Source organism: Telmatherina bonti, assembly GCF_933228915.1.
Source record: "Telmatherina bonti genome assembly, chromosome: 20".
In the NCBI taxonomy this organism is placed as follows: domain Eukaryota; kingdom Metazoa; phylum Chordata; class Actinopteri; order Atheriniformes; family Telmatherinidae; genus Telmatherina; species Telmatherina bonti.
The window spans coordinates 34,483,506-34,508,647 of NC_136618.1; the positions used below are offsets into that span (position 1 = coordinate 34,483,506).

At 46.6% G+C, this 25,142-nt stretch overlaps 1 protein-coding gene across 1 annotated transcript in view; it reads left to right on the forward strand.

Annotated features, from left to right (window-relative positions):
* Nucleotides 1-10,170: 10,170 nt before the first annotated feature.
* The window catches only part of LOC306770995 (uncharacterized protein), a gene marked incomplete at both ends in the record, with an annotated part of 195,560 nt that continues 180,588 nt past the window's right edge, over nt 10,171-25,142 (forward strand). Inside the window, 9 exons of the mRNA XM_079260015.1 lie at nt 10,171-10,249; nt 10,331-10,467; nt 10,637-10,756; nt 11,323-11,439; nt 11,538-11,724; nt 13,179-13,344; nt 13,426-13,648; nt 16,055-16,228; nt 16,943-17,020. Coding sequence (XP_079116141.1) covers nt 10,171-10,249; nt 10,331-10,467; nt 10,637-10,756; nt 11,323-11,439; nt 11,538-11,724; nt 13,179-13,344; nt 13,426-13,648; nt 16,055-16,228; nt 16,943-17,020 — 1,281 coding nt within the window. The remainder of the gene's footprint in view (nt 10,250-10,330; nt 10,468-10,636; nt 10,757-11,322; nt 11,440-11,537; nt 11,725-13,178; nt 13,345-13,425; nt 13,649-16,054; nt 16,229-16,942; nt 17,021-25,142) is intronic.

Consider the following 25,142-nt stretch of genomic DNA (forward strand, 5'->3'; position numbering starts at 1 on the left):
CTCATGCAAATTTCATTTCATTTTTGTGTACTCATCAGTCCGTTATTGGGAAGTTACTAAGCATTGAAGTTCAAGTCCTCCCAGAATGCCAGAACTGGCCAGCGTGTGAAGAGAGCTTCATTTTAAGGTGCATTCATAGTCGCACTGTTTGGTCCACATAATCCAACCCTGCTCAGGCTGGTTCGAGTAATTTATTTATTTATTTATTCTTATCTTGTCCAGCATTTAAGCAAGCCGAGTGATGGTCTGGATGCTGTTCTGCTAAGCAAATTTACTTTGCCAAGGGGAACTTTATAGATATAATGATCCTCCTGATATTCTGGATTTTAAGTTTATTTTTCTATTTATTTGGCATAACTGTTTGTATCACAGAGTTTGTATAGTACTGCTGGACCGGACCAGAGAGATTAGAAAAAAGACAGAGAGGAAACAGAGAAAGGAGAAGGAAAAATAACACATAATAAAATAATTAAAAAAAAGAAAAATAGAAGAAAGCACACAGAGTAGGGAGGAAACAGAGAAAACACTCTGTAGAGAGATAGAGAGAAAGAAAAAAAAACTTACATACACACTCATAAACACATATAAGCCAACCACAGAGTCATGGTCCCCCTTCCCCAGGAGGATGAAGCCATCAACTGTCAGGAGCACCAGAAACTAACAAGTGAAATCAGAAACACAGAAAGAAAACCAGCTGCTGTTAGTGAATAAACCTGCAGATGACTGTGTCACATGCTGAACATACAGAGTGGAACGTGTTCAGAGAAGAGTGATCATGCCAATGTGACCCCGCCTGCCTACAGCTAGAGGAAGGCCAGGAGAACCCAGAGACCCGGGTAACCGACAGTCACCCCCAGGCACAGACCCCAACCACCCCACTCCAGAGCCAGCCATGCATCTGCCCAGGAGGTGGCGAAGGAGGTGCCCAACCAGAGTCCCCCGCAGTCAGGGGGAACAGGCCCCAGCAGGCCCAGGCCGGCAAGGGCCGATCCCGCCGGGCACCGGCCACCTAGGGCAGACAGAGCGCAGGCCCCAGGGCCCCAAGAGCCCGTGAGCAGCCCCCCGCCCCCGCAGGCAGAGGGCACAGCCCACACCGACGGAGGACCAGGATCCCCAGACCGCCACCCAGCGGCAGCCAGGTCGCACCCCAGCGCACCAGCTGCGCCCCCGGGTACAGGACACCACCCCCCCACCACCAAACCACACACACATAAACATGCATACCCCCCCCCCCCAACACGCACTCCCCTCACACATATACATGCATACCCCCCCCCCCCCAAACACGCACTCCCCTCACACATATACATGCATACCCCCCCCCCCCCCCCCCAAACACGCACTCCCCTCTCAACCCCCATCCACACAACCCTCTGCAATCCATGCACATCATCCATCACATATACAACCCCACCCCACCTCTACTCACTCACCCATACCAAGTCACACGAACCCCAATCGCCCCCGCCCCCACACACGCTCACCCCCCCCACACACACGCTCACACCCCGCCACCCCATCCCTCTACTTCTACCCAACCACACATGCCCCACCAAACACCCCTCCACCACCCATAGCCCCCCTCCAAACTTCACCCTCACTCACACATCCCATTCCGCATATACACCCCCCCCCCTACACACACACACACACACACACACACACACACACACACACACACACACACACACACCCTCACTCCTCCAACACAGGCACACCCCAATACAACCCACGCGCCAACATACCCCTCCACACACACACATCTACTCATCCTCACACATCCCTATCCCCTACCCACCTATATCCCCAACCCTAATCCCCCCCCAGCCATCCCACCATCCATCTGTAACCCCATACACCCACTCCCACACATCCTCACCTCACCCCTCCATCATGTCCCATGTGAGATACCTCAGAGGGGGCAGAGGACAGGATGGCCCCGATCAGGGCCCCCATAATTACCCCCCACCACTCCCAGCGTCCCCCCCACCACCCCACAGATGCAGCCGACCCAGCACCCCCCCAGGGCCGGCGACAACCCTCCTACAGCCAGGCCAGCCCAGACTTAGGCCTAATGGACGGCACTCTTCCCCCACCCGTACCCCCCCCCCCCCCCCCCCCCAGTAAAGCCCCGAGAATAGGGGCATGAGAAGACCCTATCGTCCCTGCCTCCCCCCCGCTTATGACTGATTGTGAAGTATGTATTAGTTGCAATTAAAATTGAGGGAAGTGCCACGCGGTGTTGGGAGAGGGACCACCTAAGCAGCCCCCCCCACCATACACCGCACAACCCCCCCCCTAATCATGTGAGTCGTCAGTGTTTTGGTGTTTGGTGTCTAAGTGTAATTAAAACTGGGAGGTAAGCCGAGGCTGGGTGCAGCGATCAAGACCACCTTGATGGCCTTTCTCACCACCCAGCGCCAGGTGCACACCTCCCAATACCCTGCCTGTGTGTGATGGGGAGCGGGGAGGAAGAGGGGTTGAGGGATTTAAGTCTGGAGGAAAGTGAGCTTTCCTCCAGAAGGTGAGCCGCCCGCGGCACTGGGCATGCCCCCTACTCCCAGGGCCCCCCAAGGACCAGGACAAGCCGGGGACAGCCATCCCCGTAACCAGAGCCTTCGGCGACTCTAACCAGAGAGTCATCACTGACCCAAGAGGGGACCAACTCACCACATGCAGAAGGGGGGCACGAGGACAAAGAGGAGGCGGGGCGGCAGAAGGGGAATCCCAGACCGATTGTCCACCGCCCCCTCACTCACAGAGGACACCCCCACCTGGGGACATGAAGTCCCCCCTTGTCCACACATCGGCACTTCACACTGTCTCAGCACACACCTACAGCCACACACACACACACTTCCGGACACATTCAGGTCCACCCAGCCACCCGTTCAGCCCACCCTTAAAACCATCCTCCTGACCCCCACGTCACATCCAAATCTCCCCCACTCCCATCCATCATATCTACACTTGTCCACCAACCTACCACACACATGCACCACCCACTCCCCCATACATACACCCCTGCCCCCCCCCCCCCCCCACACACACACACACAGACAGCACGCCCCCCCTCCCCCCTCCTCCCCCCCCCCCCACACACACCCGTATACATGCACCACCGCCACTCCCCACATACACGCATCACCCCACTCCCCTACACACACGGCACTACCCCCCCCCACAGACACCCCCCCCCCACACGCATCATCACACTTCCCCACCCACACACATCCACATACCTATGTACCGCCACCAGTCCTCAACGCACACCCCCTACACACATCCCTCCATACACACTCACATCCCATCCACACTATCAAACACCCCCCCACTCCCCAAGTCCCAGGGTCGCAACCAGGCACCAGAGCACGTACCTGCCCGCCGCCGCAGCGGCAGGTCCAGGTCAGCCCAGCCCCCCCCTGGCACAAGCCGACCCCCCACCCCCCAAGAGACAGGGGACAACCCCGGGCACCGGAGCCCGGGACCCCGCCCAGCCCACCCCACGGCGGCACAGGCGCCCGTTACGGAGTCACGCCCGCCAACCCATCCCCCGCCAGCGACCTCGCCCCGCCGCTGCGCGGCAACTCCAGCCGCTGGCCCATCCAGGTCCACAGTAGGGCTAGAAACCTAGCCACTCCAGCAATGGAGCAGTCAAAATCCCCCCCCCAGGAGCCCACCACAGACCCACAGCCCCCAGAGACCCCCAACCGGCCACCAACCCCGAGCGCAATAAGGTAACATTCTCCCCCCATACTAAGTGATGGAGCTGATCACAGGGGACCAGAGGGAATAAAGTTCAGCTGACTGATCTCTTGAGGAGGCAGACATCATCTCGACACTGATGTGATCTAATAAGAGATTTCTGAACTGCTGGATACACAGACTTTGTTTGCTTTTCCAGTTTAGAAGGATAGTTTTCTTTGCGATACATAAACTGGTGAGGATTAAGTTTGCAGAATTAAATTCTATGTTAATTTCACCCAAGTAACCCAGTAGGCCCAGTTTGGGGTTTGTAGGGATGTTACATTTGAAGCAATTTGACAGATCTTTACATACCTGAAACCAGAACTCCTGGACAGGTGGGCAAGACCACAAAGCATGGTAGTAGCTGTCAATGGTGTTGCCAGTGCAGTGTGGACAGATGTTTGATTGTGACAGACCCATCCTGAACATCCTGTGTCCTGTATAATGAGTTCTATGCAGAATGTTAAATTGTATTAGTTGCATGTTTGAATTCTTAGTCATTGTAAATGTATTTGAACAGATTTGTGACCATTCATTTTGGTCAAAGTTACTGGATAAGTCTGCTTCCCATTTAGAAGTTGGGAGACATATGGAATCGTCTAGCTTTGATAGTAATCTATATATTTTGGATAACAGTTTCGGGGCATTGAGATTTAAGAATTCTGCAGCCCTGATAGGTAGCTGCAAGTTTAATTGATCAGGGGTGTATTTCTTACCTATAATAGATTTAAGTTGGTGGTATTCTAAGAATTTTGTGCTGCTGATTTCATATCGTGAAGTAATTGTATCAAAAGGGAGAAAGTTCCCGTTTTCTATTAAATGTTCTAACTGTTTTATTCCTTTATTCTTCCACTGAGGGAAGTTTATCATTTTCCGGTTTTGCTGGATGTCGGGATTGTTCCAAATAGGTGTAAGTTTGCATGGAATAAGCAAGGATTTGGTTAGTTTAAGAAATTCCCACCAGGCCATTAGTGAGGAGCTGATATTAATGCTTTTAAAGCATTTTTGGCGTTTGACAGCTGTGCTGATAAATGGCAGGTCTGAAATTGCCATATCCTCACACATAGCTTCTTCTATATTAAGCCATGGTTCATCTAGATAGCTAGGTTTAAGCCATTTAGAGATGTATTGTAGTCTGCTGCTTATAAAGTAATTTTGGAAATTAGGCAAGTCTAAGCCACCGCTATCTTTAGTCTTCTTGTGGTGATTCCTGTTTCCTGGTGGGCGCGGTCAGCTGACAACTGGAGGCACAGCTGATCCACATCTCAGCAATCAATGAACCACCTATTTAAGACCAGCTCTGCCTGCTATCCAGCGCCAGATTGTTGATTGCCCTGCGGTAAAACAGCTCTCGGCCTCAGCTCACGTTGCTTATGCTTGACCCTGATTGTAACCTGTCCTGTCTTCCTCCTGCCAGAGAAAGCCTGCCTGCCTGTTCGTTCGCTTGCTCCCCTGCCTGCCTGCCTTCCTCCTGATGCCCGCCAGTCTGCCAGTCTCTGAAAGCTCCGTTGGAAGAATTCACAGGAATCTGTGGAAAATCAATAAACCTCTCTCTGTACTCAGAAAGTGTCTGCTCTTTGGATCCTACTAGCCCCTCACCTACAACACTTCTGGAGTGTTTTTAGACTAATCCGTGGTGGTTTGTCTTTCCAGAGAAATCTAGTAACATTAGAGTCCAGTGATTTAAACCAGGTGGAGGGAGGTTTAATGGGGATCATTGAAAACAGATAATTGATTTTAGGTAGAATCATCATTTTTATAGTTGCAACTCTTCCCATTAGTGATATGGGTAAAGATTTCCACCATGTGAGATCGTCCTCAATTGTTTTTAGTAGAGGGACATAATTTAGCTTTATAAGGTCTGACAGTCTGGGTGAGATGTTTATTCCCAAGTATCTAATATCTCCTGACTGTAAAGCAGTGTCAGGAGTATTATGGAAGGAACAGTTGATGGGTAGAACGGTGGTTTTAGACCAATTAATGGAATATTCAGAAATTGATGAGAATTTATTGATGAGTGCGATTGTCTGAAAGATGGATGATTGTGAATTTTGAAGGAAAAGTAATACATCATCAGCATAAAGACTGGTCTTATGCTCCATATTTCTACAGTTAATGCCTTTAATGTCTTTGTTTTGTCTAATGCTAGCTGCTAAGGGTTCAATAAAGATTGCAAAAAGTGAGGGGGAGAGTGGACAGCCTTGTCTGGTGCCTCTCTGCAATCTGAAGCTGTGAGAAGTTTGATCAGTTGTCCTGACGCATGCATTTGGATTGCTATACAGTATCTTTATCCAGTTGATAAACGATGAGCCAAACCCGAATTTTCTTAATGTTGCAAATAAGAATTTCCAGTTCACCCTGTCAAATGCTTTTTCAGCATCTAGAGAGATTATTGTAGTTTCCAGGTTATGTATGGTTGCATAATCAATTAGATTTATTAGTCTGCGCGTATTAGTGGTGGAATGTCGTCCCTTGATAAATCCTGTTTGATCAGGATGTATGATAAGTGGAGTTATTTTTTCTAGTCTTGTAGCAAGCACTTTACTGATCATTTTAAGATCTGCGTTCATTAGTGATATTGGACGATAACTAGATGGGAGTTTGGGGTCTTTTCCTGGTTTTAGTATTACTGTAATACTAGCCAAATTCATGTTTTGAGATATTCGACCTTTTTCCTTAATTTCTGAAGCCATTTTATAAAAAGTGGGTGCTAGTATAGACCAAAATTCTTTATAATATTCAACTGGAAAAGCGTCCGGTCCTGGAGCTTTATTGCTGGGCATGTGTTTTAAAGCTTCATGTAGTTCCCCTACTGAAATGGGTGCGTCCAAAACCATTTCCTGGTCCTGTTGTAACTTTGGAAGATTGAGGTAGCTGAGAAATTCCTCAATGTTGTTGTCTGATGGATCTGTTTCTGAGGAATATAATGTTTTATAGAAATCCCTAAATGTGTCATTTATTCCATCAAGATCATGGAGGATATTTCCTCTTGAATCTTTAACAGAGGAGATGGTTGTTTTCTCCTTGTTTGCTTTTAATTGATTTGCGAGAAATCTTCCAGATTTGTTGCTATGTTCAAAATTCTCTAAGCCAAGTCTTTGTAGCAAAAACTGGGTTTTTTGGTTAATTATTTCATTCAGCTCTAGTTTAGCCTTTCTTATGTGATTCAGAACTTGCTCTTCTGGAGAAGCCTTGTAGGCATCTTCTAGTCATTTTATTTTAAGCTCTAGTTCAGATATTTTTGAACTCTCCTTCTTTTTCTTATGTGATGAAAATGAAATTATTTTCCCTCTCATTACTGCTTTTCCTGCCTCCCAAAGAACACAAGCTGATGTTCCTGGTATGTCATTGTTTTCTATATACAAAGACCACTCCCGTTTGAAGTAACTGATAAAATCAGGATCTTTAAGTAATGATGTATTAAATCTCCATTTGCTATAAGATGGTTTAGTTTTCTTATTAATTAGGGTAAATGATACTGGTGCGTGATCACTGATAGTGATGGAATGGATTTTAGTTTCTGAGATATTGTTCATCATAGAGCTGTTAGTGAGGAAGTAGTCTATTCTGGAGTATGAGTGGTGGACAGATGAAAAGTAAGTGTACTCTCTAGCAGTGAGGTGTTGTGAGCGCCAGACATCACAAAGACCAAAATCCTCCATATATATATAATTTCAAGTTCTAACTGTGATTTTTTTGCATTCTCATTCTTTTTTTTATAAGATGAAAAAAACCCAGATTATTATTTTATAGCTTGTCTTGCTTTCCACAACATGCTTGCGGATGTTGCCTGCTGAAGGTTGTTATTTTGTAAACACATATTCCACTCTTTTAAAGGAATTAAAAAGTCAGTATCTTTAAGTAATGTGTTGAATCTCCAGTTTTTAGATGATGATGTGGCTTTTTTATCTATCAAAGTGAAAAAGACTGGTGCATGATCACTAATAGTGATGGAGTAGATTTTAACTTCCGACCTATTGCTCAGCAAGGAGATGTTAACTAAGAAGTACTGTATTTTTTGGGCCATGAGGTGCACTACAGTATAAAGAGCAGCCTAGTCTATTTTTGTCTTCAGGTCATACATAAGGCACACTGCGTTATTCGGCCCATGCTAAAACAAAAGTAAAAAAAATGTAACAAAAGCAAAACAGTGTGTTTGGTTGAACTTTATTCAAAACAGTACTGGTACTTATTTTAAAATACACACATTTTCTTTTATTAGTCTGTTTTAATAAATCCGTCAAAGTCCTCATCTTTTATGCCAGAACTGAACAGCTGGGCCCTTTTGCCATGAAGCATACTGGGTTCTCTCTCAGTGTCATTGCTTGGTGGCTTTACAGCAATGATACCAGCTTTTCTGAAAGCTCAGACAACAATCCATGGAGATACGTTAGCCCAGGTGCCCACAATCCACTCATATATGGTGGCGTAACTCTCCCAACGTCGCCTACCAGTCTCTGTGAAGGTGTGCACACTGTCTCTCATCCATCGTTCCCATGACGCTCACAACTTAGCTTTAAATGCCCTGTTCACACTAATATCCAGTGGTTGCAGTTCTTTCATTAGTCCTCTCTGCCAAGGATATTTCTGAGTGGTCATTTTGTTCATAGACCAGCTTTGGAGGAGCTCCGTGATCTGGCTAGGTCACACGAGAGCTGGAGGAGAGATGTACATAGCAAGGGACGCAGACTAATGTTCGAGCCACTCCATGTTGTTGTGTTGGCTGCTCCATTGTCAATAAAGGCTTTATTTACGTGAACGGCTCATCATTGTGACACTCTCGGGATGATGGCAAGCTCAGAATTAATTTGTTTTACTAGGTTTTTCACAGTAGCGGTGATATGGGCGCGCATGGAGTCGCGGAACTACAGAGACGGTGATAGGTGAATAAAACCATGCAATCTCTTTACATACACCTCTCTCAGCCACTTTTCATTTTCTCCTCCTGGGAAATGGTCTTACAGTCAATGAAGCAGAGCGCTTCCTAAAATCGCACAACATTTTTACAGATTTTGGGATTCAGCACACACATAAAGCACACCAGGCTAAAAGGCGCACCTATATTTGCAAAACTGAGAGGTTTTTAAGTGTGTCTAATGGCCCGAAAACGAAAAATACGGTTATTTAATCTAGAATGTGAGTGATGAACTGATGAGAAGAATGTGTATTCTCTCAAAGTAAGGTTGGGAGATCGCCATGCATCACAAAGACCAAAATCCTTCATGTATTGTTTGACAATATTGACAGATTGCCAATCCCTGCTATTTCCTGGAGCGTTAAGCCTGTCCACAGCAGAGTTCAAGACGAGGTTGAGGTCTCCTCCTTAATGACTGTATCATCTAGGTGGTTTGAGAGTGCAGCAAAAACAGGGGAAGAAGGAGGAGTCATCAACATTTGGACCATCAACGTTAGCAATGCATATTTTAAGATTCCTAATTGACCAGTTGACGATGATAATTCTACCTTCAGGGTCTGCCCCTGTGCCAGTTAGGGTAAAATTCATTTTCTTATTTAAGAGGATAGCTACACCTTTCTGTCTAGAGTTATAACAGGCTGGGAATACATGAGGAAACTGAGGTGTTCTGAGAACATCTATTGTAGATTTAGCCATATGAATCTCTTGTAATAAATTGATGTCAGCCTGTAAGTCTTCCAAATGGCTAAAGATTTTTAAATGCTTTTCTCTGGAAGCAGCTCCATGTACATTCCACGTTACAAAGTTAAGTGTTTTCATGCCCGGGTTATAATAAAGTGTCCACGAATGTGTGCATGCACATATGGGTGAGCAATTGTATGAGAGTTGTTGTATGTAGCATTGTGTGTAGGTTTGGTTAATTTAGAACATGCTCTGTGAATGCTAATTCCCACTTGGGTGTGGACCAAAGACCACTTGGGATGATTTTTTAATGACTAATTGTGCAGCTTTAGTTGTTGGTCTGAGTATTTACTGGAATTTTCAAACACAACCATCTCTGGTGTTTCCAGAGAAGGTCTGAAGAAGAGAAAATATCAAAAGCCCTTGGAACAGTTGTTAAGTGATGGTCAAATGCTGAATGGGCAGGGCGGCTGACTGCAGATGTTTGGACTCTGCATTGTTCTCAGTAGAGCAAAACCAAAGCAGCAACATAACGATGAGCAGCGAAGATTGTCCCACATTTCTTTGCAATACTGCCACCCAGTGGTAGTTAAATGCTACAACAGGGAGAGTTGTCTCTAGGAGCAGAAAGCAGAACACAAAGGAATGTTGTAGGTTTTGTGAAACCACAGTGAACTCTGGGAAAAATGAAGAGTTTAATCAACAGATTAAAAACACACTCTCTCAGTAACACAAGGTGTGTTTAGATAAAGTGTTTGGCATGGTAATAACTTGCTCATCAAGGTTTAACTGTGATTTGGGCAGGTTGGACTGTGCAGAGGTCGACCATGTTGCTCTGGTCTATATGGAGTTTAATGCTGCTGACCCCGAGGCTGGAGGCTGCAGAGGAAGATGATGTTCGAGCAGGTAGCCAAACTCATTCAAGCATAGTAATAATAAAAACGTTTTTTTTTTTACTACTCTGTGTGTTTGTGTGTGTACTTACAGGGTGCAGCACAGCTGTAAATGACCTGGTTTATGTTGTTGATGGTTCATGGAGTGTTGGCACCGATGACTTTGAGACAGCCAAACAATGGCTTATCAACATCACCAGCCAGTTTGACATCAGTCCTCTGTACACGCAGGTAATACCTCATACTGACCCAACCTGCAGTTTATTCTTAACACAGGCTATTTTTCACCTCATTTCTGCCAGCAAACATTTTTATATCCAAAGTCACATAGCCAGTTTTCCTCAGAAAAAGGAGACTTCTGAGTGTTTGGACCATTTTCATTGAAGTTTTTCTGTCATAGGTGGGTGTGATCCAGTATAGCAGCACACCTCAACTGGAGATACCTCTGGGGAAGCACCAGAGTGGCGCAGAGCTCATCCAGGCCATAAAGAGCATCTCCTACATGGGAGGAAACACACAGGCAAGACAGCATGCTTCCTCTTTACTGCTGAAATTAATGAATACATAAACAAGCTAATATAAATAATAAATGAACAATAAGCTAAATACATATTTCAATACTTAAATAAATAACTGAATATATAGCAATGCTTTTCTGTACAACCTTACTGGTTGCAGGTTGCTTTTGTCCATTTTAAAGGTTAGCAGTGCTGGTTTCTCCTCAGCTTTCCTCAGGTCCACTGAGGTCTGGACTGCATCATGTCAACACCTCAGCGCTCTTCTTTTCCAGCCGTTCTCTTGTAGATATGCTGCTACATGTTCGGGATGCTTGTGCTGTTGCGTGAGACTGTCCCACATGTGCATCTGCAGCATTGCAACCACACATGCACCACAACCAAAACAGGAGCTGCATATGCATCCCTCTGAACTCCACAGCTGTGTCTGCTTGCAGTTTGCTGCAGTAATAAAAGCTTCCCATTTGATATGTTAAGGTTGCTTCTTTTGCACTGTGTCACTGGTAAACAGGGGACTTTACCTGCAGTTTTTCCACCAGGTCATTAATGTTTCCTGATGTGCTCTGTGCAGACTGGACGGGCCATCAAGTTTGCTGTGGACCATGTGTTTGCATCTTCCCAGCGGGCAAGCCAGGTGAAGAACCGCATCGCTGTGGTGGTGACTGATGGCAAGTCTCAGGATGATGTGGTAAGTCTGATCAAGCTTCAGCAGCCATTAAAGAAGTCCTCCAGGTCCACCTCTCTGTCAGACACTCCCTCTCACCACCACCTCCCGCTTTTCCTCAGGTGGATGCCAGCATGGAGGCACGAGCACAGGACATTACAATGTTCACTGTGGGAGTCGGCAGTGAGATCTTCACCTCAGAGCTGGTGTCCATTGCCAACAAACCGTCGTCTACCTATGTCCTGTATGCGGAGGACTACACCACCATTGACCGTATCAGAAACTCCATGGAGCAGAAGCTCTGTGAAGGTACGAGGTCCAGTAAAAAATCCTGATGAGTCGCCTTTACGACGCAGAATAACTTGTAAGGATGGTAATTCTGGGAGCAACACAATGCTCCCAAAAATGTGCCAAAATCTCCTGTACCGTTCATCTTGATGCAATGATCCTGTCACACATAATGTGCCTGCATGAATCAGCTGGACACCAATGATTAAGACAACTCTGAGGTGGGTTGGAGGTGTCGAACACAAGCTCTGGAAGCAACTTTAGGCCTGCCCTCATTTATAATGGAGATGTTCCTGATCTGATGACAGATTGTTTGTTTGTTTGTTTCCCAGGACAAATTCCACTGATAAGAAGTGTTTCATTTGCACTGATATGCAATGCAACTTTATTTATAATGCACTATAAAAACAACAAAGTTGACCAAAGTGTCACAATGTCCAAAACAAAAACAGACCAAATAACAGGTAAGAAGACAATTTAAAGATAAAATACCACAACTAAAAGGAAAATAATTACAATCAACCAAAATCAATCAAAATAAAATCAGATAAAAAATGTCAGCTATATGTATGTAGATCTGACTGCTCTGCTGCCTCATGCTGTGATGTTGAGGCTGACTGCAACAAAAGGACCAAGTCGTAAACTTCGCTCTGGCTACATCAGAAACATTGTAAATGTACTTTGTATGCTAATGGTGATGGTGATAAAGGTGCACTACTGGATTGCAGGCGACCCAGTGTGAATAAAGAGGTTAAAGAGTAAGTTGATAAAATTTATTACATAAAAATAAAATCTATTCTCCTGAAACGTTCCTCAGAGATTCACATAAAGCCACAGCTGCCATGACGGAAAGGTGGCAGCCCATCTGTTCCAACCACCAATCAATGCAAACGCTGCAGGAATGCTGAAGTGTCTTAAGTAGGTTCGAACCACTGTACCCTGCTGAGCACAGTGGTGCTGAACCACTGCTGCCTCCAGCGTTGTCTCTAACAGTGTTTACCTGACTTCCAGTTGTCTTTCTGCAACCAGTCTGCCCAGTTTCCTCTGATATCAACCAGACATTCTGGTCCAGACAAACTGCTGCTGGATGTTTTCTCTTCTTCAGACCTTCTCTGGAAACACCAGAGATGTGAAATCCCAGCAAACACTCAGACCAGCAGCATGCCAGAGTCCAGTAAACCTCCTTTCTTCCTCATCCTGATGCTCAGTTTGACCTTCAGCATGTCATCATCACCACGTCTACATGACTACATGCACTGATCATATATTTCTGTGAAGTCATTGAACAGATGGAGCTTGTAAAGAGGACGGTGACATGAAGGAGACACTGATGTACCCTTCTTTCAATGGAAGTGCTTTGTTTTACATTTTCCCATAAATTAGTTGCATTTCATCAACATTTCTGAGTCAGTTTATCGTAAGAGAATGTAAAGTTAGAGGATGGCTGTCTTACAGACTGTTTCTTGTATCCTCAGAGTCGGTTTGTCCCACACGGATCCCCGTGGCGTCTCGTGACGAGAAAGGCTTTGAGCTGATGGTGGGCATGAACATTCAGACGAAAGCACAGAAGATCACCGGCTCTCTGGTTTCGGAGTCAGCCTTCGCTCTTACAGCCGCCTCAGAAATTACTGAAAACACCAGGTATCCCACGGTCTTCCTGCTTATGTTTGACTGGATCCTGTAGCAGCTGTCACATCAAGATGTTTACTTTGACCCCATCAGAGACATTTTCCCTGAGGGTCTTCCTCCATCGTATGTATTCGTAGCCACTCTGCGTCTGAAGGGGACTTCCAGCAAGATGATTTTTGATCTTTGGAGAGTGTTGTCAAAGGATAAGGAAATCCAAGCTGCAGTGACACTGAATGGAAGAGACAAAAGCATCATCTTCACCACCACCAGCACAATCAAGAGGGAGCAGAAAGTCATCTTCAAAACTGGTTTCCAGGTTGGTTGTTCTTTAGCTGAAACTGAAACAACAAAATAAATCTAAAAAACAATGTTCAGCTGCAGAATCCAGTGTTAAACTTTGCTCCTGTTCTGCAGCTGACCGTTAGACAATGGATGCTCATCTACCTGGCTGACTTGTAGATGAATCAGTTTTGAGTTGGATTAGGAGATGCAGGAATTCAGTAGTGTTGGGACGTACCAGTGGGCGTGTTGACATCTTATACTCACGAGAGTCACAGGTGACAGGAAGCATGTGGTGAGGGCTGGAATAGACCTGGGGTTTAACAAAACGACATACGTTAACTCAGCCAGACCACCTCTCATGTCCAGTGTTCCTTCCGTTACCAGAACAACCATCCAGAGAAAGAAGGGCAGGAACCATCATAAGTCCAGAAAGCACTAAGCAGAGCTGAGCCGGTTCAGGAGAAACATCTGATGGTCTGGCAGTGGGACGAGGAAGGACTGCTGCTTAAAAAGAAAGCAGTGTTGTGCTGAGCGACACCTTTAAAAATCACTGTATTTACTCATGAATCACCTCGTCCCCAATGACTCATCCCGGCTACTGCCAGCTAGCAGAGCTGAGTGAAGATGCCACACAGTGGAACTGGTTATGAAGTTAATCATTGTAGTTGTGGGAAAAAGAAACAGCTTGTGTTTCTTTACTAAACTACTTTGACTACTTTCTCTGGACCTAATGGACTCAGAACAGGGCCTGATGTGGCAAAGGTCTCCCAGAAAGCAGTGGAATTGTCCTTTAAGCATTTCAAAACGATGAATCAGAAGGTATTCAACATCATCACAGGTAGTGTCCCCTCCGGGCCAATTCCTCCGCCTGTTCTTAGCTTGTATCTGCTCCCTTTGGTCAAACATTACAGAATTTTAACATCAATTATCCCAGAAACTGGTCCTGGTGTGAGGCTTCATCAAGTCCAAAGCAAGACCAGGTCCCAAAAATCCTTCCTACCAGCAGCAGGCATCGCCCTCTGGAAGGAGGCAATACCTTCTAAATATTGTTTTAATCCAAAAAACAACAACAAATATGAAACAAACAACCAACAAAAAGCCTCTACATTACACGTTCCTCTGGGATTCATAAAATATTTGTCATTTTCATTCATTCATGATTTCCATGGTTTCATTCTTTCTTTTTGTCTTTGTGCTGTTTCAAAGTGTGCAAAGTGTCGGGTGGAACCAGAATGACCAGTTCTGGAGTCACAACCACTTGTTCAGTCCCCTGTGATGGACTGGGGACCTATCCCGGCCTTTCACCCGCTGCTTGCTGACTAGGCGATATAGAAAATGAATAAACAAACATTAATTCAGGAATAACTCAGTGTGTGGTTTAAATAAAACTGTATGGTGATGCATTCCAGCTCTTCTCTCCTGTTAGCTGCTGTGAATAAGTCTTGAGTCAAGACAGCAACATCCCGTCTTGTTCCACTCAGCACTCTGCTGAACCGACGAAGATGCGATGTGACACGAGTCAGGACAACGCTGTAAGGAAATGTTTCTATTCTGACCCACTCCTGCAGTGGAAACCAGTTGGTTTGAGTGTTGAACTTGGAGAAGAACCCTGTTTCCAGTGGCGTGCCAGCTAATAATTACTGTGGGAATTGCCAGGTTGGTTTTTCCTGAAAAGGGCCCCCTGTCCCAGCACCCACCTACACTTCAGCATGGGGTGTTGACCATGGTAGTCATTATTTAGAATTTGTGTTTGCACATGTTTGATTTGATTTGGTTTGATGTGGGACGAGGAAGAAACGCTGTAATCTGTCATGTTGAAATGACGGCTGAGGCTAAGGCTCAACCTCAGAGAGACAATAGATGCTCTGTTCCTCCCTTCCTCAGCAGGGTTTGACAACGTTTGTGATGGAAAGGGAAGCTCTTCTTGGTCTTAATAGTTTACTGGTTGAAGCTATTTGTGGAGCCTTTTGGGAACACACGTTTGGACTCACTAACAGCATCAGATTAGAGCCGTGTTTTTCAGTCAAGGGACATCTTTTTCACTGAAAAGATCACAAATGTTAGAAAAACAAAAGTCTGCAGCCTGTTTTAACAACATAAAATCCTTCTTGTCAGTGTCTCGAATAGAATAAAAAACACAGAGGGAAGGTCTTTTATGCACTTTCAGTGAGAAACCTTGGCCTGTTTGGACCAACAAAGCTGCTCTGTAGACCACTGAGGTGAAATTAGACAATTTCTCACCATGCTGCAGCACAGTGGCTGACAGAATAAGATTATATTAAGCACACGTGTGGACATGCCAACACAAACAGAAAGAAACTTAACGTGACCATTGTTTCCACGTCCAACTTTGTTCATTACCAAACACTCGCTCTATGGCTCATTATGTTTGAGATAATCTGGAAATAAGGACGCATTCATCATCACCTTCTCCCTGCAGGCGCTGTTTGATGGGAAATGGCATCAGCTTAAAGTCCTGGTGAGGCCTCGACAGATCACCAGTTTCTTCGATGATCAACTGATCCAGGAAGTCATGTTGGAGCCCATGGAGCCCATTTACATCAATGGAAAGACACAGGTTGCAAAGAAGAGGGGGACGGACGTCACGGTGCCTGTGAGTGATTGAATCTATCCATCTCTACATCACACAGCAGCTGAGACGTCGGCACACTCTGGCTGTTAAAAAGCCTTTTGCAGAAGCTCTGCATACGTACCAGAGGACAATAGCCAGAAACCGTGCAGCTTGAACTACATGGAGCCTGTTCACTCACAGCTTTAGATGTGTCTGGATTTCACAGGGAGACAACAAAAAGAGGATAGAATCACAGCACTCTGAAGTAACAAGTTCAGTCGACTTGTTTTCTGCCAGGCTCTGAGGGAGGATGCTTCTTATTTTAGGAATATCACACAGTTTAAAGAAGGTGGTGCTAGAAACATGTCTGATATGTATGTCAACAGATGTATTCTGCTCCCAAATAACTCCAAGGTTCCTTACTGTAGTACTGCAAGCCAGGTCAATGTCATCTAGATTAAGTTCATGGCTAGGCAGCAACTTCCGGGGGTCCTCAGGTCCAAAGACCTCAGTGAAACGTTTTAGTCTGAGTCCAGAGTCCAGAAGAACTCCATGACTACAAACCTGACTGTACGGCTGAGAACACACAAAGGTTTCAGAATAAATAACAACTAAAATAAAAATATGCACTTTGTTCTTTCAGGTTATGATTTCAAAGCTTTGACACAACATGCAGAAAATAAAAAGAGTCATCAGAAGAGCACATCAGCAGTGGTTTACTGTCATGGTGAAAGTGTTGACTTTGGTTTGGTGCAGGTGGAGATTCAGAAGCTGCGTCTCTACTGTGACCCTCATCAGAGTGAGAGAGAAACCGCTTGTGAAATCTACTCCGTGGTAAGCTCATTGCAGCCCACCACCTCCTCTACTGGTCAGATCTACCAAGATCCCAGTCTGCCAGTAGTAATGTAAACTAGTAGTAAAGAATTCCTTAAACTGACCCACCAACAAGCCAGCAGTCTAAAAACTCACCAGCTCACAGCTCGGAGAACAGAAAACTGTTTTACTAAATAAAAGAATCGTGCACTGACCTGAGATAGACCTATAATCGGCAACATGTGCCATTCAGGACTTGGACACCACATCTGGAGGATCCCAGCTGTGACAGCTGTGTCTAAATATAGAAACAGCTTCTATCAGCAAGACTGATCTCAGGTGTGATAGATCACGTTACAACTACTACATTACAATACTGGCTGGATGCAGACGTACTGGCTGGATGTACTGACTGGATACAGACTTACTGACTGGATGCAGACGTACTGACTGGATACAGACTTAATGACTGGATGCAGACGTACTGGCTGGATGCAGACGTACTGGCTGGATGTACTGACTGGATGCAGACGTACTGACTGGATGCAGACGTACTGACTGGATGCAGACGTACTGGCTGGATGCAGACGTACTGGCTGGATGCAGACGTACTGACTGGATGCAGACTTACTGACTGGATGCAGACGTACTGACTGGATACAGACTTACTGACTGGATGCAGACGTACTGACTGGATGCAGACTTACTGACTGGATGCAGACGTACTGGCTGGATACAGACTTACTGACTGGATGCAGACGTACTGACTGGATGCAGACGTACTGGCTGGATGCAGACTTACTGACTGGATGCAGACTTACTGACTGGATACAGACGTACTAACTGGATACAGACTTACTGACTGGATACAGACGTACTGGCTGGATGTACTGACTGGATGCAGACTTACTGACTGGATACAGACGTACTGGCTGGATGTACTGACTGGATGCAGACTTACTGACTGGATGTACTGACTGGATGCAGACTTACTGACTGGATGTACTGACTGGATGCAGACGTACTGACTGGATGTACTGACTGGATGCAGACTTACTGACTGGATGCAGACGTACTGACTGGACGTACTGACTGGATGCAGACGTACTGACTGGATGCAGACGTACTGGCTGGATGCAGACGTACTGGCTGGATGCAGACGTACTGACTGGATGCAGACGTACTGGCTGGATGTACTGACTGGATGCAGACTTACTGACTGGATGCAGACGTACTGGCTGGATGTACTGACTGGATGCAGACTTACTGACTGGATGCAGACGTACTGACTGGACGTACTGGCTGGATGCAGACGTACTGGCTGGATGCAGACGTACTGACTGGATGCAGACGTACTGACTGGATGTACTGACTGGATGCAGACTTACTGACTGGATGCAGACGTACTGACTGGACGTACTGACTGGATGCAGACGTACTGGCTGGATGCAGACGTACTGGCTGGATGCAGACGTACTGACTGGATGTACTGACTGGATGCAGACGTACTGACTGGATGCAGACGTACTGGCTGGATGCAGACGTACTGGCTGGATGCAGACGTACTGACTGGATGTACTGACTGGATGCAGACGTACTGACTGGATGCAGACGTACTGACTGGATGCAGACGTACTGGCTGGATACAGACTTACTGACTGGATACAGACGTACTGACTGGATGCAGACTTACTGACTGGATGCAGACGTACTGACTGGATGCAGACGTACTGACTGGATGCAGACTTACTGACTGGATGCAGACGTACTGACTGGATGCAGACGTACTGGCTGGATGCAGACGTACTGACTGGATGCAGACTTACTGACTGGATGCAGACGTACTGGCTGGATGCAGACGTACTGGCTGGATGCAGACGTACTGACTGGATGCAGACTTACTGACTGGATGTACTGACTGGATGCAGACTTACTGACTGGATGCAGACTTACTGGCTGGATGCAGACGTACTGACTGGATGCAGACTTACTGACTGGATGCAGACTTACTGACTGGATGCAGACGTACTGGCTGGATGCAGACGTACTGACTGGATGCAGACTTACTGACTGGATGTACAGACTGGATGCAGACGTACTGGCTGGATGCAGACTTACTGACTGGATGTACTGACTGGATGCAGACTTACTGGCTGGATACAGACGTACTGGCTGGATGCAGACGTACTGGCTGGATGCAGACGTACTGACTGGATGCAGACTTACTGACTGGATGTACTGACTGGATGCAGACTTACTGGCTGGATGCAGACGTACTGGCTGGATGCAGACTTACTGGCTGGATGTACTGACTGGATACAGACTTACTGGCTGGATGCAGATGTACTGACTGGACACAGACGTCCTGACTGGATGCAGACGTACTGACTGGATACAGACTTACTGACTGGATACAGACGTACTGACAGGATACAGACGTACTGACTGGATACAGACTTACTGAATGGATACAGACTTACTGACTGGATACAGACTTACTGACTGGATACAGACTTACTGAATGGATACAGACGTACTGACTGGATACAGACGTACTGACTGGATGCAGACGTACTGACTGGATACAGACTTACTGACTGGATACAGACGTACTGACTGGATAAAGACGTACTGACTGGATGCAGACGTACTGACTGGATACAGACTTACTGACTGGATACAGACTTACTGACTGGATACAGACGTACTGACTGGATGCAGACGTACTGACTGGATACAGACTTACTGACTGGATACAGACGTACTGACTGGATACAGACGTACTGACTGGATGCAGACGTACTGACTGGATACAGACTTACTGACTGGATACAGACTTACTGACTGGATACAGACGTACAGGCTGGATGCAGACTTACTGACTGGATGCAGACGTACTGGCTGGATGCAGACGTACTGACTGGATACAGACTTACTGACTGGATGCAGACGTACTGACTGGATGCAGACGTACTGACTGGATACAGACGTACTGACTGGATACAGACTTACTGACTGGATGCAGACGTACTGACTGGATACAGACTTACTGACTGGATGCAGACGTACTGACTGGATGCAGACGTACTGACTGGATACAGACTTACTGACTGGATGCAGACGTACTGACTGGATACAGACTTACTGACTGGATGCAGACGTACTGACTGGATGCAGACGTACTGACTGGATACAGACTTACTGACTGGATGCAGACTTACTGACTGGATACAGACTTACTGACTGGATGCAGACGTACTGACTGGATGCAGACGTACTGACTGGATACAGACTTACTGACTGGATGCAGACGTACTGACTGGATACAGACTTACTGACTGGATGCAGACGTACTGACTGGATACAGACTTACTGACTGGATACAGACTTACTGACTGGATGCAGACTTACTGACTGGATGCAGACGTACTGACTGGATACAGACTTACTGACTGGATGCAGACGTACTGACTGGATACAGACTTACTGACTGGATGCAGACGTACTGACTGGATACAGACTTACTGACTGGATGCAGACGTACTGACTGGATACAGACTTACTGACTGGATACAGACTTACTGACTTGATACAGACTTACTGACTGGATGCAGACGTACTGGCTGGATACAGACGTACTGACTGGATACATAAGTACTGACTGGATACAGACTTACTGACTGGATACAGACTTACTGACTGGATACAGACGTACTAACTGGATACAGACTTACTGACTGGATACAGACGTACTGACTGGATACATAAGTACTGACTGGATACAGACTTACTGACTGGATACAGACTTACTGACTGGATACAGACTTACTGACTGGATGCAGACGTACTGACTGGATGCAGACGTACTGACTGGATACAGACGTACTGACTGGATACAGACGTACTGACTGGATACAGACTTACTGACTGGATACAGACTTACTGACTGGATACAGACTTACTGACTGGATACAGACGTACTGACTGGATGTACTGACTGGATGCAGACGTACTGACTGGATGCAGACGTACTGGCTGGATGCAGACGTACTGGCTGGATGCAGACGTACTGACTGGATGTACTGACTGGATGCAGACTTACTGACTGGATGTACTGACTGGATGCAGACTTACTGACTGGATGTACTGACTGGATGCAGACGTACTGACTGGATGTACTGACTGGATGCAGACTTACTGACTGGATGCAGACGTACTGACTGGACGTACTGACTGGATGCAGACGTACTGACTGGATGCAGACGTACTGACTGGATGCAGACGTACTGACTGGATGCAGACGTACTGGCTGGATGCAGACGTACTGACTGGACGTACTGACTGGATGCAGACGTACTGACTGGATGCAGACGTACTGACTGGATGCAGACGTACTGACTGGATGCAGACGTACTGGCTGGATGCAGACGTACTGGCTGGATGCAGACGTACTGACTGGATGCAGACGTACTGGCTGGATGCAGACGTACTGACTGGATGTACTGACTGGATGCAGACGTACTGACTGGATGCAGACGTACTGGCTGGATGCAGACGTACTGACTGGATGTACTGACTGGATGCAGACGTACTGACTGGATGTACTGACTGGATGCAGACGTACTGACTGGATGCAGACGTACTGGCTGGATGCAGACGTACTGACTGGATGTACTGACTGGATGCAGACGTACTGACTGGATGCAGACGTACTGACTGGATGCAGACGTACTGACTGGATGTACTGACTGGATGCAGACGTACTGACTGGATGCAGACGTACTGACTGGATGCAGACGTACTGACTGGATGCAGACGTACTGGCTGGATGCAGACGTACTGACTGGATGTACTGACTGGATGCAGACGTACTGACTGGATGCAGACGTACTGGCTGGATGCAGACGTACTGACTGGATGTACTGACTGGATGCAGACGTACTGACTGGATGCAGACGTACTGACTGGATGCAGACGTACTGGCTGGATACAGACGTACTGACTGGATGTACTGACTGGATGCAGACGTACTGACTGGATGCAGACGTACTGACTGGATGTACTGACTGGATGCAGACGTACTGACTGGATGCAGACGTACTGACTGGATGCAGACGTACTGGCTGGATACAGACGTACTGACTGGATGTACTGACTGGATGCAGACGTACTGGCTGGATGCAGACGTACTGACTGGATGTACTGACTGGATGCAGACGTACTGACTGGATGCAGACGTACTGACTGGATGCAGACGTACTGGCTGGATACAGACGTACTGACTGGATGTACTGACTGGATGCAGACGTACTGACTGGATGCAGACGTACTGGCTGGATGCAGACGTACTGACTGGATACAGACGTACTGACTGGATGCAGACGTACTGACTGGATGCAGACGTACTGACTGGATGCAGACGTACTGACTGGATACAGACGTACTGACTGGATGTACTGACTGGATGCAGACGTACTGACTGGATGCAGACGTACTGACTGGATGCAGACTTACTGACTGGATGCAGACGTACTGGCTGGATGCAGACGTACTGACTGGATGCAGACTTACTGACTGGATGCAGACTTACTGGCTGGATGCAGACGTACTGACTGGATGCAGACTTACTGACTGGATGCAGACTTACTGACTGGATGCAGACGTACTGGCTGGATGCAGACGTACTGACTGGATGCAGACTTACTGACTGGATGTACAGACTGGATGCAGACGTACTGGCTGGATGCAGACTTACTGACTGGATGTACTGACTGGATGCAGACTTACTGGCTGGATACAGACGTACTGGCTGGATGCAGACGTACTGACTGGATGCAGACTTACTGACTGGATGTACTGACTGGATGCAGACTTACTGGCTGGATGCAGACGTACTGGCTGGATGCAGACTTACTGGCTGGATGTACTGACTGGATACAGACTTACTGGCTGGATGCAGATGTACTGACTGGACACAGACGTCCTGACTGGATGCAGACGTACTGACTGGATACAGACTTACTGACTGGATACAGACGTACTGACAGGATACAGACGTACTGGCTGGATACAGACTTACTGACTGGATACAGACTTACTGACTGGATACAGACTTACTGACTGGATACAGACTTACTGAATGGATACAGACGTACTGACTGGATACAGACGTACTGACTGGATGCAGACGTACTGACTGGATACAGACTTACTGACTGGATACAGACGTACTGACTGGATACAGACGTACTGACTGGATGCAGACGTACTGACTGGATACAGACTTACTGACTGGATACAGACTTACTGACTGGATACAGACGTACTGACTGGATGCAGACGTACTGACTGGATACAGACTTACTGACTGGATACAGACGTACTGACTGGATACAGACGTACTGACTGGATGCAGACGTACTGACTGGATACAGACTTACTGACTGGATACAGACTTACTGACTGGATACAGACGTACAGGCTGGATGCAGACTTACTGACTGGATGCAGACGTACTGACTGGATGCAGACGTACTGGCTGGATACAGACGTACTGGCTGGATGCAGACGTACTGACTGGATACAGACTTACTGACTGGATGCAGACGTACTGACTGGATGCAGACGTACTGACTGGATACAGACGTACTGACTGGATGCAGACGTACTGACTGGATACAGACTTACTGACTGGATGCAGACGTACTGACTGGATACAGACTTACTGACTGGATGCAGACGTACTGACTGGATGCAGACGTACTGACTGGATACAGACTTACTGACTGGATGCAGACGTACTGACTGGATACAGACTTACTGACTGGATGCAGACGTACTGACTGGATGCAGACGTACTGACTGGATACAGACTTACTGACTGGATGCAGACTTACTGACTGGATGCAGACGTACTGACTGGATACAGACTTACTGACTGGATGCAGACGTACTGACTGGATACAGACTTACTGACTGGATACAGACTTACTGACTGGATGCAGACTTACTGACTGGATGCAGACGTACTGACTGGATACAGACTTACTGACTGGATGCAGACGTACTGACTGGATACAGACGTACTGACTGGATGTAGACGTACTGACTGGATACAGACTTACTGACTGGATGCAGACGTACTGACTGGATACAGACTTACTGACTGGATACAGACTTACTGACTTGATACAGACTTACTGACTGGATGCAGACGTACTGGCTGGATACAGACGTACTGACTGGATACATAAGTACTGACTGGATACAGACTTACTGACTGGATACAGACTTACTGACTGGATACAGACGTACTAACTGGATACAGACTTACTGACTGGATACAGACGTACTGACTGGATACATAAGTACTGACTGGATACAGACTTACTGACTGGATACAGACTTACTGACTGGATACAGACTTACTGACTGGATGCAGACGTACTGACTGGATGCAGACGTACTGACTGGATACAGACGTACTGACTGGATACAGACGTACTGACTGGATACAGACTTACTGACTGGATACAGACTTACTGACTGGATACAGACGTACTGACTGGATACAGACTTACTGACTGGATACAGACGTACTGACTGGATGCAGACGTACTGACTGGATACAGACGTACTGACTGGATGCAGACGTACTGACTGGATGCAGACGTACTGACTGGATACAGACTTACTGACTGGATGCAGACGTACTGACTGGATGCAGACGTACTGACTGGATGCAGACGTACTGACTGGATGTACTGACTGGATGCAGACGTACTGACTGGATGCAGACGTACTGACTGGATGCAGACGTACTGACTGGATGCAGATGTACTGACTGGATACAGACTTACTGACTGGATACAGACTTACTGACTGGATACAGACTTACTGACTGGATACAGACTTACTGACTGGATACAGACGTACTGACTGGATGCAGATGTACTGACTGGATAAAGACTTACTGACTGGATGCAGATGTACTGACTGGATACAGACTTACTGACTGGATACAGACTTACTGACTGGATACAGACGTACTGACTGGATACAGACTTACTGACTGGATACAGACTTACTGACTGGATACAGACTTACTGACTGGATACAGACGTACTGACTGGATGCAGACGTA